This window comes from Simochromis diagramma, unplaced genomic scaffold (genome assembly GCF_900408965.1).
Source record: "Simochromis diagramma unplaced genomic scaffold, fSimDia1.1 OVJJ01000596.1, whole genome shotgun sequence".
Classification (NCBI taxonomy): domain Eukaryota; kingdom Metazoa; phylum Chordata; class Actinopteri; order Cichliformes; family Cichlidae; genus Simochromis; species Simochromis diagramma.
Window position 1 is genome coordinate 11,183,706 of NW_024387245.1, and position 16,257 is coordinate 11,199,962.

A 16,257-nucleotide genomic window follows, 5' to 3' on the forward strand; every position below is an offset into this window, starting at 1 on the left:
CCAGGGGGTAAAGCTTGAATAAATAAATACAAGACATCTATGAGATTATAATAAGTATCAAGTATAAATATTGGTTGCGTCAGTTATATGAAAGTCTATGTGCTACATGTAAAATTCAATTTGTGGTTAAAAAATATGGAAAACCACCCAAATCACACGGAAGATTATTTGATTTTAAAATGGAACATTCTGCTCAACTTTTTTTTGCCTAAATTCACTGCATGTAAATGAGAATATCAGTGGACTAAATGTCATAAGAGCCTTGTGCAGAGAGAGAGGGCAGCCCATGCTTTAGCGATCTCCAAACATGCACAGCACATTGGTCAGCACAGCCCTGCCCTCAGAACCTAACCACCAGATCAACAAGGGCAAAGCTGTTTTCCCTTTGTCCCCAACTGCAACCTGTTGGCCTTTAACAGAGAAACCTCTGGAACAAGGTGTTTTCTCCAAAGGCTCTCATCTTCCTTTCTGATGTCTACTCTTTGGAATTAAGCATTTCCTCCATTCAGCCATGATCACTTCACTTTTCTCCAACCTTGGGTTTATCTACTTGCTTCTGGTGATCATTCATCTGAGCTTGAGCAGTCCTATCAACCCCGCTGAGAACCATCACAGGGCATCACTTGGTAGTGTTGTGGTTGATAATCCACTGGTTGATGCACAGGACTTTCTAAGCCAGTTTCTGTCTACGCTGAACCTCACAAAGCTGAGGCCCCAGACCCGGCAAATTGCTGCTCACAAAGAGCCGCCAGAGTACATGCTTGAGCTGTACAACCGATTTGCTAATGACCGGACTGCTGTGCCATCAGCCAACATTGTGCGCAGCTTCAATAATGAAGGTACAAGCTTCTAAATATTACCACTTACATTTTTTCTTTCTTCACACTCTTGTCACATTTAATGTTGTGTTCAGGAATTTAAATTATTCAACAGTTTTGACTTATGGAGGGGAAAGTGATGTACTGTAAATGCTAATTATCATTGTTTTATTTCATCCTGACAATTTATGAGTGAGAGTGCCTTAAGTCTGATCACGCAGATTCATACAAAAAGTTTGAAGCACGCTTTTTCATCCTTTAATTTCAGATTCATCCCCCTACGGTATAACACCCAGGGGTATAAGGATATATCCCTTGCTGTTTAATATCTCCTTGCCTCACCACGAACAAATAACATTAGCTGAACTTCGACTTTTCACTTTGGTCTGGAAGGCCCAAAGACCATCTGCTGGCTTTGATTGCAAGGTGACAATCTACAAAATACATGAGGGAGTTGTTTGGACTAAAGAGGTGGGGAAAGAAGGAAGAAGGAGGGGTAAAGAGGAGGTGTTGGAGATGAAGGATCTGGAGGAACTGGTGACAAAGCATATCCATGCAAAAGATAATAGCTGGGTGTCATTTGAACTGACGCATGTGGTTACACTCTGGCGGAAGTCAGGGTGTGCAACTCACAGACTCGAGGTTCATCTTGCATGTATGGGGTCAGAGGATGAAGGGGCCACACAAGAGGCCACAGAGGAGGCAGAAACTTTGGTGGACATTGACAGGAGCTTGGACGGGAAACACAATACAATAATGATTGTGTTCTCAGATGATCAGAGCAGAGACCGCAAACAGGACAAACAAGAGCTCATCCAAATGATTAACCACGAGAATGACCTTCCTGAGAACATGGGCAGGGGCCAAGAACCCTTCTGGGAGCATGTTAATCACAAGAACGGCCATGCTAAACAGGACGAGCTAAACCAGCAGTCTCTCATGCAACCGCAGTCCAACCTTATCTATGACGCACCTCCTCGAATCCGTCGCAATGTTAAGAGCGAGTCATGCAAAAGAACACCTCTCTTTGTGGATTTTAAAGACATTGGCTGGGATTCATGGATCATCCAACCTCTGGGCTACGAAGCGTACAAGTGCAATGGCGTATGCAACCCGCCTATGACTTCTGAGGTCTCCCCCACCAAACATGCCATAGTGCAGACGCTGCTGAGTATAAAGAATCCAGATAGAGCACCGCGTGCCTGCTGTGTACCCACAAAGTTGGAGCCAATCTCACTACTTTATCACGATAATGGTGCGATTACTTTCAACCACAAGTATGAGGGAATGGTGGTGGCAGAGTGTGGCTGCAGATAGTCCTCAGAGTATTACTTATTACTAAGACTGTGTTGTGATGGATCTAAAAGTCATCATCTTAGAAACATCTCTATCTATCTATCTATCTATCTATCTATCTATCTATCTATCTATCTATCTATCTATCTATCTATCTATCTATCTAAGATCTTATGCATTGGTGTGTAAAAAGCACAGGTCAGGACTTAGTTGTAAATTAGAAATGAACACATGATGTAAATTTGCAATTGTATAAAGATAAATCAATAATCCTTATATTAATGTAGACTATAAGCCTTTCGATATAATGTTGCAAATCATTAACCACAATCATCTATTACTGTAGTCGAAACAAGAGAGAGGAAACGATTGTCTGACAGCAAATATCTGAAAATCAAAGTATAAATGTTGTTCCCGTCTCATGCCACATCATGAGGAGTGAGCCAAAAAGCTAAATAATGCAGACAACAGCAATAACCTTCTGAATATTTTGGGATTCTGAGAGAAATTAAACAAAAAACTTCCTTTGTAAGTCTCCACATTTTCTTCAATATCTATATTTATTTCAATAATTTATACATATTTTATGCACTACATAAACTGTAATGTGTGTTTTTTTTAAATTATGAAAAACCTTATGTGTTATTTGAATAACAATCCTGCTGAAATGCTTTATATTGAGATATTCAGCCACAAATTTCTAAATGACATAATTTACTTCTTTGCCCTGTGGCATGTTGGAGCCAGCCAGATGATTTAAAGACTGACATTTTTTCTCCTATTTGCTTGCCATACTTGCAGAAAATGTATTTTCGATGGCTTTTGACCAGGAGAGGATTTTACGGTATGTTGGAGCTCTTCGGGGGCTTCTTGTCTGAAAAATGTTATTTCTCTTGCTTAATCTTGCAGTCGACTGCTGTGAAATCATGCTTTATACCAGCCATTCATATCTTGCTTTTTGGCTTTCGACATAAATGCTAATACGGTTGGGAAAAAAAAATAAAATATCTGAAAACAAATATGTTCACTGAGCAGTTTTTGAGCTTGTGCAACATATTTCATTGTCAGGTAATCACCGCACTCCCCATCAGTCAGCCGTAATCCCCGTCCCTCTAGCGCCACATGCCTGGCGGGCCTCACTCTGCCTGCTTCCATACCAGAGTGATAAAGAGGTGTCAGAGCCTGGAGTCTTGTAGGCCATCACTCAGGATGAGACGCCACTCCAAGTGGTAGCATTTGTGAGAAGGTGGTGTCAGATTCCTGGTCTCGAGCGCCAGCTTGTCCTAATGACAATTCTGCCATCAGGTTCCCTGCTGCCCTCTGAACCCTCCCACTTCCCTTTTTTGACACTGGCATGCTTACACTCTTATCAAGGCCAAGGCAACGGTACAAATGGAAAAAATACATGTCACATCATCACCTAGCTTTTGCTGTTAACAGTCGGAAGTAGATAACAATAATGGAATAACACTGTGGAACTTAATAGGATCCTCACGCAACGAACAGATTTACATGGGCCAAGTGTGCAGGGCAGAGATACGGACAGGCAGTGAATGGATTAATTTATCATTGTGGAACTTATTTAAAATGGATGTGGGAAATATTTTATTTTACAGTTTTTCTCAGTCGCTTTGGTGCTTTTCTCACATCACTATTAACATTTGCACAGCAGTTAGTGTAGTTCTCAAAACAATTAGTGCAAACTGCAAAACCTAGTGGATAACCTGCAAAAGCAGGTCACTTGCTCAAAATCGATAATCCATTCCTCAAAAGCAAGTATTCATGTCAATGAAACTGTCAGTGTCATCAAAATGAGAAGTCTTGACACCATCTTGATGAACAAGATAATCAAATGGCTTTGTCATGTTTTCATTAGGACAGTGTACAGTAGTCTCTCAGTGTCTTCCAATGCAAAAAAAGGTCAGAACTCGGTGACACTACCTAAAAATGCTCAAGAGAGCACTATACACTTTTTGCACAGCCATGTACAGTAAAATATACAGTAAAGTTAGACATTATTGTAGTTATGGAAGTAAGTGAGTACAAGACACTGAATACGTATGTTTCACATTTTTACTGTGTAGGATTTTTGTAATTCTACAACATTGTGCAAAAGAAAAATACTCTACAGTCACGTATTTAGAAAAAACGTGAGAAACACCCTTTTGGTAGAGCTGTGCACAAATGTGAACAATATAACAGTACATATTGTAACTGAACATACGTAAATCATTCTGGCACATTCAGACGTTCCTGTCTGTCTGGCCACATATTCTCATCTACATCACAACGCATATCATCCGTTGCAGTGCAGCGAGGAAAGTATCTCCTGCAGTGGCGAATCCACCCTCTGCATGACTCTGCTGTGATGTCGTCACATGGTGCATCCATGGCTAGCAGGGCCATTTGTGCATGCGGTCATAAACCTTCCACCTCCAGGCAGACAAAAACTCCTCCATCGGATTAAGGAATAGGGAGTAGGGAGGGAGATATTCAACAGGTATTCTGTCATGTGCTGCAAACCACTGTCTGTCTGAGATGTGAGTAGTGAAAAGGGACATTATCCCACACAACAACATACTTGTTGAGTTGACATCCACCCCTCTCATTCTCAGGGAGTATGGCATGAGAGAAATTGTTCAATTTCAGGGACAGGAAAAAATAATGAAAAAAAGGTATAGCATTTGCTTGACAGCATTTGAAAACTAATTCACCAATTTTGTATGTAATGACTCAAGCAATGAAATAAAGACTATTAGTTTTATTGGAAACTACTATTTAGCATCCAAAAGTATAGTTCATTTTAACTGACATGACATAAGCAAATGATAATGTTGTCGATGGCAGAGAATTGTATGAAAGCACCTGATACATGTCCAAGAGCATTTGCAATTTGTTCAGAGGAAGGAGAAATTGCACAAATGACTAAAAGTTGCGGAGGTTGCATTAATAGTTTTGAGAATTTTCATTTTGATCTGAGAAAAGCACCAAAGTGACTGAGAAAAACTGTAAGCATAAAGCATGAGCCACAAATATATACCAAGAATGAAGCCAACAGGAGAGCTTCAATGAAAATTCATGACAAGAAAAAGTCTTACTGTTTGTTTTTCTTATCATTAAGAACTTTCATTTCTGCAAAGTGTTTTTTTTTTTATTATAAACATAATCTCATTAAGGTTAAACATTTTACATGTAAACACTTTCTACTCAGCCTAAAATATCCACGAAACATTCATTAAATAGGCTTTCCTTTCTTCCAAGGCAGCGAAACCCATAAAAGGTCAAGCTCGCTGTTACAGCAGTTGCAGATTAAAGGTACAGAACGTGACATTTGAAAAGCTTTCTGTTCATGTTAGACCATTTCTTTTATGTTTGCTCTCAGCCGCTTTGGCACGTTTCTTGGCCCCTTTTTAGATTTCTCAGTACTGAACATGCACTTTCCACAACAGTTCATTCATGAAACAAAACACTATTAACCTCCAAAATGTTTTAACTGACAAAGTGAAATTTTACCCGCTGAGTCACAGAATTACTTTGATGCTGTATAAAACCAGGGTGGTAAAAATGCATATTCTTTCAGAACAATAGTGGACTGTGTAGGTGTATTCTTCACCTTCTAATTCCATAATAATTGTGTGCTGCATATGTTGACTGACACTGAGTAGCTGCTATTACAGACTATTAATGTTGTGATGATAGCTGACTGCTGTTGTGTTTTTTATTGTATTGTACTCAAAGAAATACTCTTCAAGAACACGTGGTTCTGCATTCTGCTTTATTCTGCCATTATATTTGCATGTAATGTAAAGGACGCATCGTTCTCTCGTTCAGTGTAATGCTGGCCGAACAGCACTGTGTGCTTCAAACATCATCTGCAAGTTTCTATATATTCTTTTGCTCGAGTTGCTTTCGAATATTTCTGCTGAAGTTTTCAAAATATGTAAAATCCCCCTAAACATGTGCTTATAATAAATAATAAGGCAAATGACTAAGTGCAATTGTTTACAGTGTGAAGAGTTACAGCCTGCTTATGTCTGTGTGAGCGAAACAGACATTTATATCAGTTCAATACTTTAATCGTCCAAATTAATGCAGCACTATCGCATTGTGTGAGTCATCATATTCAGAATAGCCTGCTTATTTGTCAAAATCTGCCAAACACACACATTAGAAGTCATGAGTATGAAGACTGTAAAGCATTTTTATAGAGCTTGAACGCAGCAGAGTTACAGTAATTTGTGGTGTTGCAGGAGCTGCTAAGATAAACATTTAATGCGGGCAACAGCCTGCCCATAAGAATAAGGATATGTGATGATATAGCAATGTAAAGGAAAGTAAAAACAGAGCACAACAGTATAAAGGAAGATGTAGAAGAAAAGATCGTGGATGAAAATCTGCTGCCCAGGCAAGCGTCAGGATCACCCTCAATTTCCAGTTGTTACTATAACGTACTATTGTACACAGTAGGCCTGTGCTCTGTGTCGACAGCCATGCCTTACATGTTGCAGATCATTAGGTTTTTGTTCTGTGCTGTGTACAATTTCTGTCTTTTTCTTACTGTGTCTGTTGTTTCCATCCATGTAAAAAGGTTTTACCAGGATTTCTATGAAAAGCTAAGTATGGCCTGTTATTGTAAAACCACCTTTAGTATTAATAACTCGAGATGATTGTTTTCTGTATGACTGTATCAATTTCCACACTGTCATGGAGGAATTCTGGCCCACATCATTTTTAATATTGCTTCAGTTCATTAAGATTTTCTTGGCAACTGTTTATGCTCAGCTCTCTTAAGGTTGTGCCACAGGACTTCAGCCAGGTTGAGGACTTGTCTGGGACATCTTGATTTGTTTCTTTTTCAGATTTCTTTGTTAGATTTGTTGGTGTGTTTAGGATCATGTATCCATACACACTTAGCTGGTGTATGGATTTGTTTGTGTATGTGCTATTAATTTATGGAAACTATGATGGCACTGCTGTCCTGCTTGGCCAGGACATTTTTAGTCTCAAGAGTTTTTTTCCCCCGGTTAAATAAAGGTTAATAATAATAATAATAATAATAATAATAATAATAATAATAATAATAAATAACCCTTCCTGCTTCTCCAAGGTCATTGTTGATCTCTTTCCTCCTTGGCTTTGGGTTAGCACACAGCTGAATGTGCTCAAACTTCTTCTTTTATAAAGATGCTCACACTTTCTGATGATCATAGAGTGTATTTGATTAGCAGCACTAAAAGAAGCAATAAAAATCTCCTTAGTTATTCACAGGATTGCATTGAGTACTGTGAAAACGTTCTTTTTGACATGAAAGCAATTTTTTTTCCCTTTCCAACCTTGCTTTTGAATGCAACATTTCATAACTACTACAAAATGTCAGTCTGTTATACTCAGAAAATTAACAGTGTGGCACAGCAGGAGTTCAATGTCAGTGAAGCGTTGCAGAACAAAACTCTTAGGAAATTAGACAATGAGTAACACACTTCAAGAGTCATTGTGACAAAATAACTAACCGTTTCCACCCCCTGGTTTGCACTGTGCCAAAGGAATTTTTTATTTTGGCTGCACAGACTTATACGCTCATGCAAACATCTTGATTTTGACACATGAATCACAGATTTGAGATGAGTTATGGTCTTTTGCAGTTTATATATACATAGTGTTATGCTGCATGTATGAGCTGTTTTAGGAAAAGTATATTGTTACTACTGTAAAATGTTTTACAATACACATTTGAGTTGTTAGCATATTGATTGATTTTTGTCATTTAGATCAGCCGACTTACACAATTGATGATGTCTAATTTGGGAGAGTAAAACTATTCATATGAATCAAAGCAACTGAGAAAAACGTCACTAAAACACTGCTCTGTTAACAGTGGGAAGTAGCTTCATGTTAAAGCTGACTGGGACTGATTGGTCATGCATTTACAGGTAGAAACTAGTGGCATGCAACAGGAAATAGGAAATGGGAATGTTTATTTGTATGCAGAACCAGAAAAGATCTTCCTGGAAAAACTAGTGTTTAAGTGTCCCAGTTGTTTTTAATCAATTATTTGAAATCATAGCTTTTGTTTAATGATTATAGTTTGATCCACCATAACTGAAAATAGCTGGAGACATAAAGTAAATGCGAGTAGATGAAATTAAATGATCTCTCTGTGTAGCCCATTTAATTTACGCTCAACCAAAGGTCATTTTCACAGTCCCAGATTGAGACTTGACTCATTGTCTCCAGTTTAACTCTGCATCTGAAAAAATGTTAAATACTTAAACTTATATATGTAGCAATGACAGATATTAATGTTAAACATAAAGCAATTTCACAAAATAAAGCCAGCATATGTAGCATACAAATAAACCCCAAGACTAATGTTTTTTTCTATGCTTGTATGTATTCTATGCATCTCTCAGGAACAGTTAATTGTGGCTTTGATCACAAAGCCATGCTGTTCAAAACATTGGTTTGCTAGGGGTAACAAAAGAAAGCCTTATGACAGGAAGTCATGGTATGAATAACATAAATAATATCTGATCAAGTACAGAGGAACACATCTCTTTTTAAAAAAAAAAAAATTAATATTTGGTGCAGTGTACACGTAGAATATCCTAGAACTCACTGAAACTTTGATACTTGAAAAATGAATAGGTTCACTGTAACAATTTAGTCACTTTTCGCTCTCAGATATGAGCTTTAAGCTCACAGCAGCGCGGCGATTTTCACTGTCTTTACTGTAAAATAAACAAACAGCACCGCAGCGGCACGCCTGTCATCTCCTGCGTGGGCATGCGCAGATGGAGCGTGGTGGGTGGAGATTTTTTTTGTTTATTTTCGTGGCTAACTAGCTAGTAAAACGCGTTGTTGTTAGCATTTATATTTCCCCCTCACATTATCAGTAAAGTATAAGAAGTCGAACATATAAACGAGTGCGAGTTTAGCGAGTATTACACTGAAACGTTTGACGAGGTTTTTAGGTTTGGGTCCATCACAGGAGACCCTCGCGAGCTAGGCGTGAAGTTGATGAATGTTAGCGTGTGCTAGCAAGCTAGCCGAAATAACGCTAAGGCGAGCTAGTTAACGCTGGCACTTCGTAGATAAAGTAAACCATATATTATCTCCTGCATCCAGGAACAAGGCTACAGCGGTGGTATCACTGTAAGTGCGCAACATTTCCTCTTTGATTTGTGTTGTGATTTATATATAGAATTAGTTGACGAGTAACCCAGTGTTAGCTAATGCTAACAGAGGATGAACTGGAAATTGCTGGCTCTCCTTATTCTGTTCATTAATTGTTCATTTGCTAAACGTGCATTAATATGAATACACACTTATTCATGATCACGAGCAGTGTAGTACCGACCAGGCTGGGCTGCATCATACTGGGGTATAAGGGATAGAGGAAATATAAAGTTACCCGCTTCCATTAGCTATATGGTGATTTCATCTTAAATCACCAGTTTTAAAAACAACAACAAAACAAAACATTTTTTTTTGCTCATTCCTCTCCGATTTGCCTAAAAATGTAATGACCCATAGTTTGTACAGGTATAATTGTGGGTGTGAAGTTTTAGCTTCATATGTGTAATACTTTTAAAGACACATATTTTTCAAAAATCTGTCAACTTTCAGCACGTTTTCCCCACTTTGAAATTTGAGGACTTGTTTGAACACGAATATCTCAAAAACTATTAAAGATAAAAGCCTGAAATTATCACTAGCCTCTTTTAGCGTTATAGGGAACTAGGGGTTGTAATTTGTGACCGATACCGAAAACAGACAATTAGAAATGTGAACTTTTCTTTTATCTTAGTCCCAAATTGCAGACTCTGATTGGCTTTTATGGTATGAAAATTTCATGCTTGTATCTCGAGCATGGCCCCAGAGTTCAAAGAAAAACATATATAAACATTTAAGTTCAAATTTTACAAAGTGGTCAATCAGAATGTTTACACTGATTTAAGATGGAATGACTTTATTAGGACAAAGGCTAGTTACATTTTGTTTTTTGTGAGACTGTAGTAATAAGTAAAACTTTAACTGAGTATCAATTTATTTTTTCAGAAACTGAAGTTATTTTGCTCCCCATACAACATACTGTATTTGTCAATGCAGTGTTGCTAATGGGTGAATGGGAACTTTAAAGCAACGGTTACAAATTAATTATGTGCCATACAACTCAGATGTCAGAATGACAACATTGTTATCAGCACCTGTTCATATGTGCATAAAATATTGAATCAAAGATACAGAGACAACCTTGAGCAGTCTTCTTTGGAAAAGTTGCCAGAAAAACTCTTCTTTCTGTGGCCAGTACATTGAGTATTATGTCAGTTAGTTTTCTTCCCCACCTGAGGTGATTCACAGATTGATTTTTACTTTATGAATTGTGGTGTGAAATCCTGATTATTATCTCAACTCTCACTGAAGACAGTTCTCCTCCTGCTTTAGGTTGCTAAATTTGGGCAACAGTGACTCGACGGTAATTTTACCTTCTCATTTCTTCTGGTAAAGGTAAAGAGGATACAGCTGGAAAGCCTCCCCAAGGTTGAAACCTAAGGAGCAAGATGTCAATCACAAGCACCCCCACGAGTAATGATGCCTGCTTGAGCATTGTGCACAGCCTCATGTGCCACCGTCAGGGAGGAGAGAGCGAAAGCTTCGCTAAGCGAGCTATCGAGAGCCTCGTCAAGAAGCTCAAGGAGAAGAAAGATGAGCTGGATTCCCTTATTACAGCCATCACTACAAATGGAGCTCATCCTAGCAAGTGTGTCACCATACAGCGGACTCTGGATGGACGCCTACAGGTAAAGTAGCAAATTCATACTTCTGTGTTTGTTGGTGTTACACCCTCTGATTGTAAATTGGAAAACTTAAGGACCTGTCTAATTTGATGCACCTCTTTGCTCTAGGTGGCGGGGCGGAAAGGGTTTCCCCACGTTGTCTATGCCAGATTATGGCGATGGCCTGATCTACACAAGAATGAGTTAAAACACGTGAAATATTGCCAGTATGCGTTTGACCTGAAGTGTGACAATGTTTGTGTCAACCCATACCACTACGAGAGGGTTGTCTCTCCTGGAATTGGTGAGTAGATTTTAATTTTTGAGTTATTAATATATATATAGAGTACTAATAAAGGGTTTATATAAGAATGTTACGGTTTATTCAACGTGATCATTTTCTTTGATGTCATATCTCATATTTATACATAATATTTAGTTAAAATATCCAAGTTTCTTGCCTAATTTTTACTCTTGATAAGCCACACTTAGAGTGATGCTGATTAAAATGTCTCGCTGTTAAATGTGTTTGCAGACTTATCAGGACTGACCCTCTCAAGTTCAGGTAGGGTGAGCATTTTCTGTTTGCTCAACATAGATTTCTGTGAATGTTCTTCAGTTCTAACCATGTCCTGTTCTGCTAGGTCCACTCTTAGTAAAGGATGAGTATGACTACGATAACCAGCCATCTCACTCCAGCTCTGAAAATCACCTGCCGACGATCCAGCATCCACCGTCGAGGCCGGGCCCACAGGAAACATTCAACAGCCCTGCTCTACTTCCCCCATCAGAGGGCAGCAGTTCAGCTTCTACTTCTGCTTTCTCGACCATTAGTGCCGGACCCTCAAGTAAGTCACGAAACAGTGTCAGCACCTTCTGCAAAATTAAAATAATGCAGCTACTTTAAAAACACTGTGAATCTAAATGTTGCTGTTTTACACTTGGGGTTTGTTAGATTTAAATAAGCATTTTTTAAGGAAATGAATTAATTTGATTACTTATTTAGCCAAAGTTACTTTTATTTAGTCTTTTGTTTTAAGCTATTTATTAATGGAGCTGTTTTAAATGTATGCTTACAGATCCTACCCCGAACTGGAACAGAAACCCCAGCTTCACCCCAGCGGGGCCTCAGCACCAGAATGGGCACCTACAGCATCATCCGCCCATGCCTCACACAGGGCATTACTGTGAGTGAATATAAAACATGCACAAGTTCTGAACAGCTTGGACAAGTCAAATCTGATAAATTCATTTGTAATTTTCTGCGTTCAAGCCAGTGGAGACAAATGTGCTTTTAGGCTAATTAACCCTGTTAAGTAGTTTAGTTAAAGACTGGCTGCTGTAGCAGAACACATTAGTATTCTACAGAGACGTGAAGCCAAATAGGTGATGGTTTATTTATGAGTTATTGAAGATATTAGAGATAATACTTCTAATGTGTGAGTGGAGTTAAGCTTATCAAATTTAAAAGTTGATTTGAAAATTAGTAAAATAGTCTTCACCATCGACGTCTGGTCAGTGCATTATGTTTATGAGTCAGCCTCTTTTGGTCATTTGTAGCTGCTATGTGTTCAATACTCATTTCTAAATAAAATACACGTGTAATTATTTTCAACATGATTTACAGGGCCTGTTACCAATGAAATTGCATTCCAGCCACCCATATCCAACCACCCTGGTAAGTACTAAGAAGAAGATCAAAGACAGTTTGCGTTTTAAATTTTTTTTTTTATCCCTAATTGTGCTATGAGTGAACTTGATTGACCTCTGGTTGCTTGCTGGTTGTTTCAGCTCCAGAATACTGGTGTTCGATTGCATACTTTGAGATGGATGTCCAAGTTGGGGAGACGTTTAAAGTTCCATCCACATGTCCAATAGTGACTGTGGATGGCTATGTCGATCCATCGGGAGGGGATCGCTTCTGCTTGGGTCAACTGAGCAATGTCCACAGGACGGAGAACATAGAGAGAGCCAGGTACTATGTCACACACTTTAAAATATATCATGATATTGTTTAGTGAAGAAATTCATGTCAAATATGGTTACTATATACTTCCTGTCCTTCATGTCGTTAGGCTCCACATCGGCAAAGGCGTGCAGCTGGAGTGCAAAGGTGAAGGAGATGTCTGGGTGCGCTGTCTGAGTGATCACGCAGTGTTTGTGCAGAGCTATTATCTGGACCGAGAGGCTGGACGTGCGCCTGGTGACGCAGTTCACAAGATCTACCCCAGTGCTTACATTAAGGTGCGAATAGCATAATTATGAGATTTGGACTAATGATAATCTCAGTAGATTATGTGAAGTGTCCCTTTTTCGTTGTACTGGTAGAGAATTTTGACCATATATACACGGAGTCTCTCAATATTTGTAGACAGATTTTTAGCATTTGCCTTGTCCCCTGCCAGGTGTTTGACTTGCGTCAGTGCCACAGGCAGATGCAGCAGCAGGCAGCGACGGCTCAGGCAGCAGCTGCAGCGCAAGCAGCTGCAGTCGCTGGGAATATTCCAGGTCCAGGCTCCGTGGGAGGCATCGCCCCTGCGATCAGTGAGTCTTCTTACTACCACTCTTAGCCTTGAACAAGTATATTGTTATGATTACTTGTGTTTTTATGACAAGCTCTATTTATGTTTGGTAAATGTTAAATATCAGACAAGAAGAAACTTCTTTATAGCTGACCGGTGGTGCAGTGGGTAGACTGAGTCTTTTCTGTGTGCGTCTTGCATGTACTTCCTGTGCCTGTGTGGGCTTCATCTGGCTACATGCATATTTAGCTCAATTGTGCATGGATGAAAGGTAAAAAAAAGTGCTTGAAGGGTGTAGAGTAAAGCACTGTATGAATGGATGACCTTTAGTCTGCAGTGCTTTGAGTAGTCAGTAAGGCTAGAAGGCTAAATTAAATTTAGTGGAAATGCAGTACAATATGCAACCTGATGTGAGTGGGACGAACGAGTATATTAGTAGTAGTCTCTGTGTGGTAACTGTACCTACTTAGTATGTTCCACACAGACACACGGATTCAGTTGCCTCACGTTTCTCTGCTTTGGTTTGGCCTGTAGTGCCACGTCGATCTAAAAATTGCCGCTTGTAATTTCCCCTGCAGGTCTGTCAGCTGCTGCAGGCATTGGGGTCGATGACCTGCGCAGGCTGTGCATCCTCCGGATGAGCTTCGTGAAGGGCTGGGGGCCGGACTACCCACGGCAAAGCATTAAAGAGACACCCTGTTGGATTGAGATTCATTTACACCGAGCCCTGCAACTACTGGACGAAGTTCTGCACACCATGCCCATAGCTGACCCTCAACCTCTTGACTGAGTTAAAGCATAAGAACTGTATTAGGAAAAAACTAAAAAAATAAATAAATGAAAAATAACAGGTAAAAACAGAAAAAAAAAAATCAGACTCTACTCTTAAGAGAAAAACTCCAACTATAAGCCTGGAGTGCCAAAGGAGGACTGCAAACACGGGGATGGTTAATAGTTTCTAGGAGTAGGAAGGAGGACATGAAGGCCAGCAGTATACTCCAAAACACACTTCTTTAAAATCCAGCACTGCAAGCAGTTTCCAGAATTCTGAGAGACTCCGGGTTTGCAGTTTCAGTGACTTCCAAACAGCTGGAGGAACATGCGAGTCACACTGGGAGGACTCACAGCGCAGTGGAAGAGGACGGCCATGAAAAAGGAGGCTGATTGTTTACTAAGTGAGGCTGCTTAACATCAAACGAACACGGCCTGTGCCTCTCTAACCTCAAGGCTGAGGTTACAAAAACACTCAAGGTACAATGATAAGAATTAAAGAAAATATTTTCACTGAGAATATTAGTGCAGCTTTAGTGTTGATGCTGTGCGATGCCAATTCATCCATTTTCTTGCGTAAATTATTTAGTGAAATATTCGGCTCTCAAACAATTTAGGTGTTTGATCCCAACTCATCCTAAATGTGATTTCAGCTGGAGTATACGGCCGGTCCAGTCCTCCTCTTATGGCTCTCTTATACGGCTTCATGTACCTGGAGTTATTTCCCCCTCACAGATCAGGACATTAATGTAAAATTATGTTCTACATTAGCCATGCTCTCGTAAACTGTAATCTTGCTTATTTTTCCAGTGCTGGCAGTCCTTGTTTGATGTGCTATGATTTATATTCTCTTTTTGAATTTTTTTTTTTGTAATAACAGAGCATTTTGAAAAGCCCATCTTAGATGAACTCTGTTTCTCTTTCAACGCCATAAAACGTTCCTTTTTTTAACAACCAGTCAAGGCTGTTCTAACCCTGAGAAAGTAATGGCTTGGACTGAAAAAGCCAAATTTTCATTGAAATTAGGAAATAGTAAAAATAAAAATCTCACGCCTGTGTTGATATGTTACTGTATTTCTTTTACTAGCTTAGTGTCTTTTAGCACTTTTATTAATTTGTAATTAATTTGTCTTTTTCATAGTCTCATTTGTGGTTACTTGTCGTAATCATATAATCTGTTAGCATAGCTGAAGGGTTTTCATTTCAAACTACTTGCGGTTTATGTGCTATCTGCCCAAAATCTGTTTTTACTTTCAAACACTCACCCGCAGCAGGTTTGACTGGTGTATTTGGCTGACTTCAATACTTTAGAGACACTTTAGGTGGAGTATTTCTTTAAGATGGCTCACAATTACCCATTTTTATTTTAACGTATTCTAGCTGAGTAACTGAGGGGTGAACTGTGAGAGGAAGTGTAAGCCATATTGATGCCAAAAAAAGCGAAAAGGTTATTGGACCGTAGTCATTTCAGTATTATGTCGCTTGTACAAGCTCGGTTTTAATTATCAGAACCATTCTAGTTTTGTTCAGCATTATTGATCAAACAATATTTTTGTTATCTGGAGCTCTGTTTACCTACAGCTGTTGCAGTATTTTATACTCTTTTTGCTACTTTTACAGTGATGAACCACCCGTTCTAAAAAAACGATAAAAAGAAAAATGCTGTACAATTTTCAAGAAATGCAACTTCATGCTTTTCTTTACAATTCTGCCATACAATCTGAATACATACAGAGTTCGAATGCTATTGATGTTTATATGTATGCATATGGTTGAATAAAATTTAATGGGCATCGCTCGGTGAGTGGATCAAGCTTGTTAAAAAGGACGCCGGCTTTGAACAAGAAAACGTTTATTACTGCAAAGACAAGTCACAAATTTTAAGAAAAACAACACTAAAGCTAGCCTGAGCTGAGATCTGAAATATTCAGAAAAACAAACTACATGTGTCTTTAATAGTTTCTATGATCATCAATACGACACACTAAATGATAATGTCGTAAATATAAAAGCCCCCGAATCATCCTTTTTTTTTTTTTTTTGCTTTTTTATATGCAAAATACACGATACAAA

General features: G+C 38.9%; 2 protein-coding genes across 2 annotated transcripts; both read left to right on the plus strand.

Annotated features, from left to right (window-relative positions):
• Positions 1–365: 365 nt before the first annotated feature.
• LOC120714491 (bone morphogenetic protein 10-like) lies at positions 366–4,131 on the plus strand. Its single transcript, XM_040000743.1, has 2 exons — positions 366–839; positions 1,087–4,131. Exons 1-2 carry the CDS (start codon positions 512–514, stop codon positions 2,133–2,135), a joined length of 1,377 nt encoding a protein of 458 aa, XP_039856677.1. The 5' UTR covers positions 366–511; the 3' UTR covers positions 2,136–4,131.
• Positions 4,132–8,909: 4,778 nt separating this feature from the next.
• Positions 8,910–15,988, plus strand: smad4a (SMAD family member 4a). Its single transcript, XM_040000189.1, has 11 exons — positions 8,910–9,266; positions 10,623–10,915; positions 11,021–11,195; positions 11,427–11,456; positions 11,536–11,739; positions 11,971–12,078; positions 12,519–12,569; positions 12,683–12,866; positions 12,967–13,135; positions 13,297–13,435; positions 13,992–15,988. Exons 2-11 carry the CDS (start codon positions 10,676–10,678, stop codon positions 14,201–14,203), a joined length of 1,512 nt encoding a protein of 503 aa, XP_039856123.1. The 5' UTR covers positions 8,910–9,266; positions 10,623–10,675; the 3' UTR covers positions 14,204–15,988.
• The last annotated feature ends 269 nt before the right edge of the window (positions 15,989–16,257 follow it).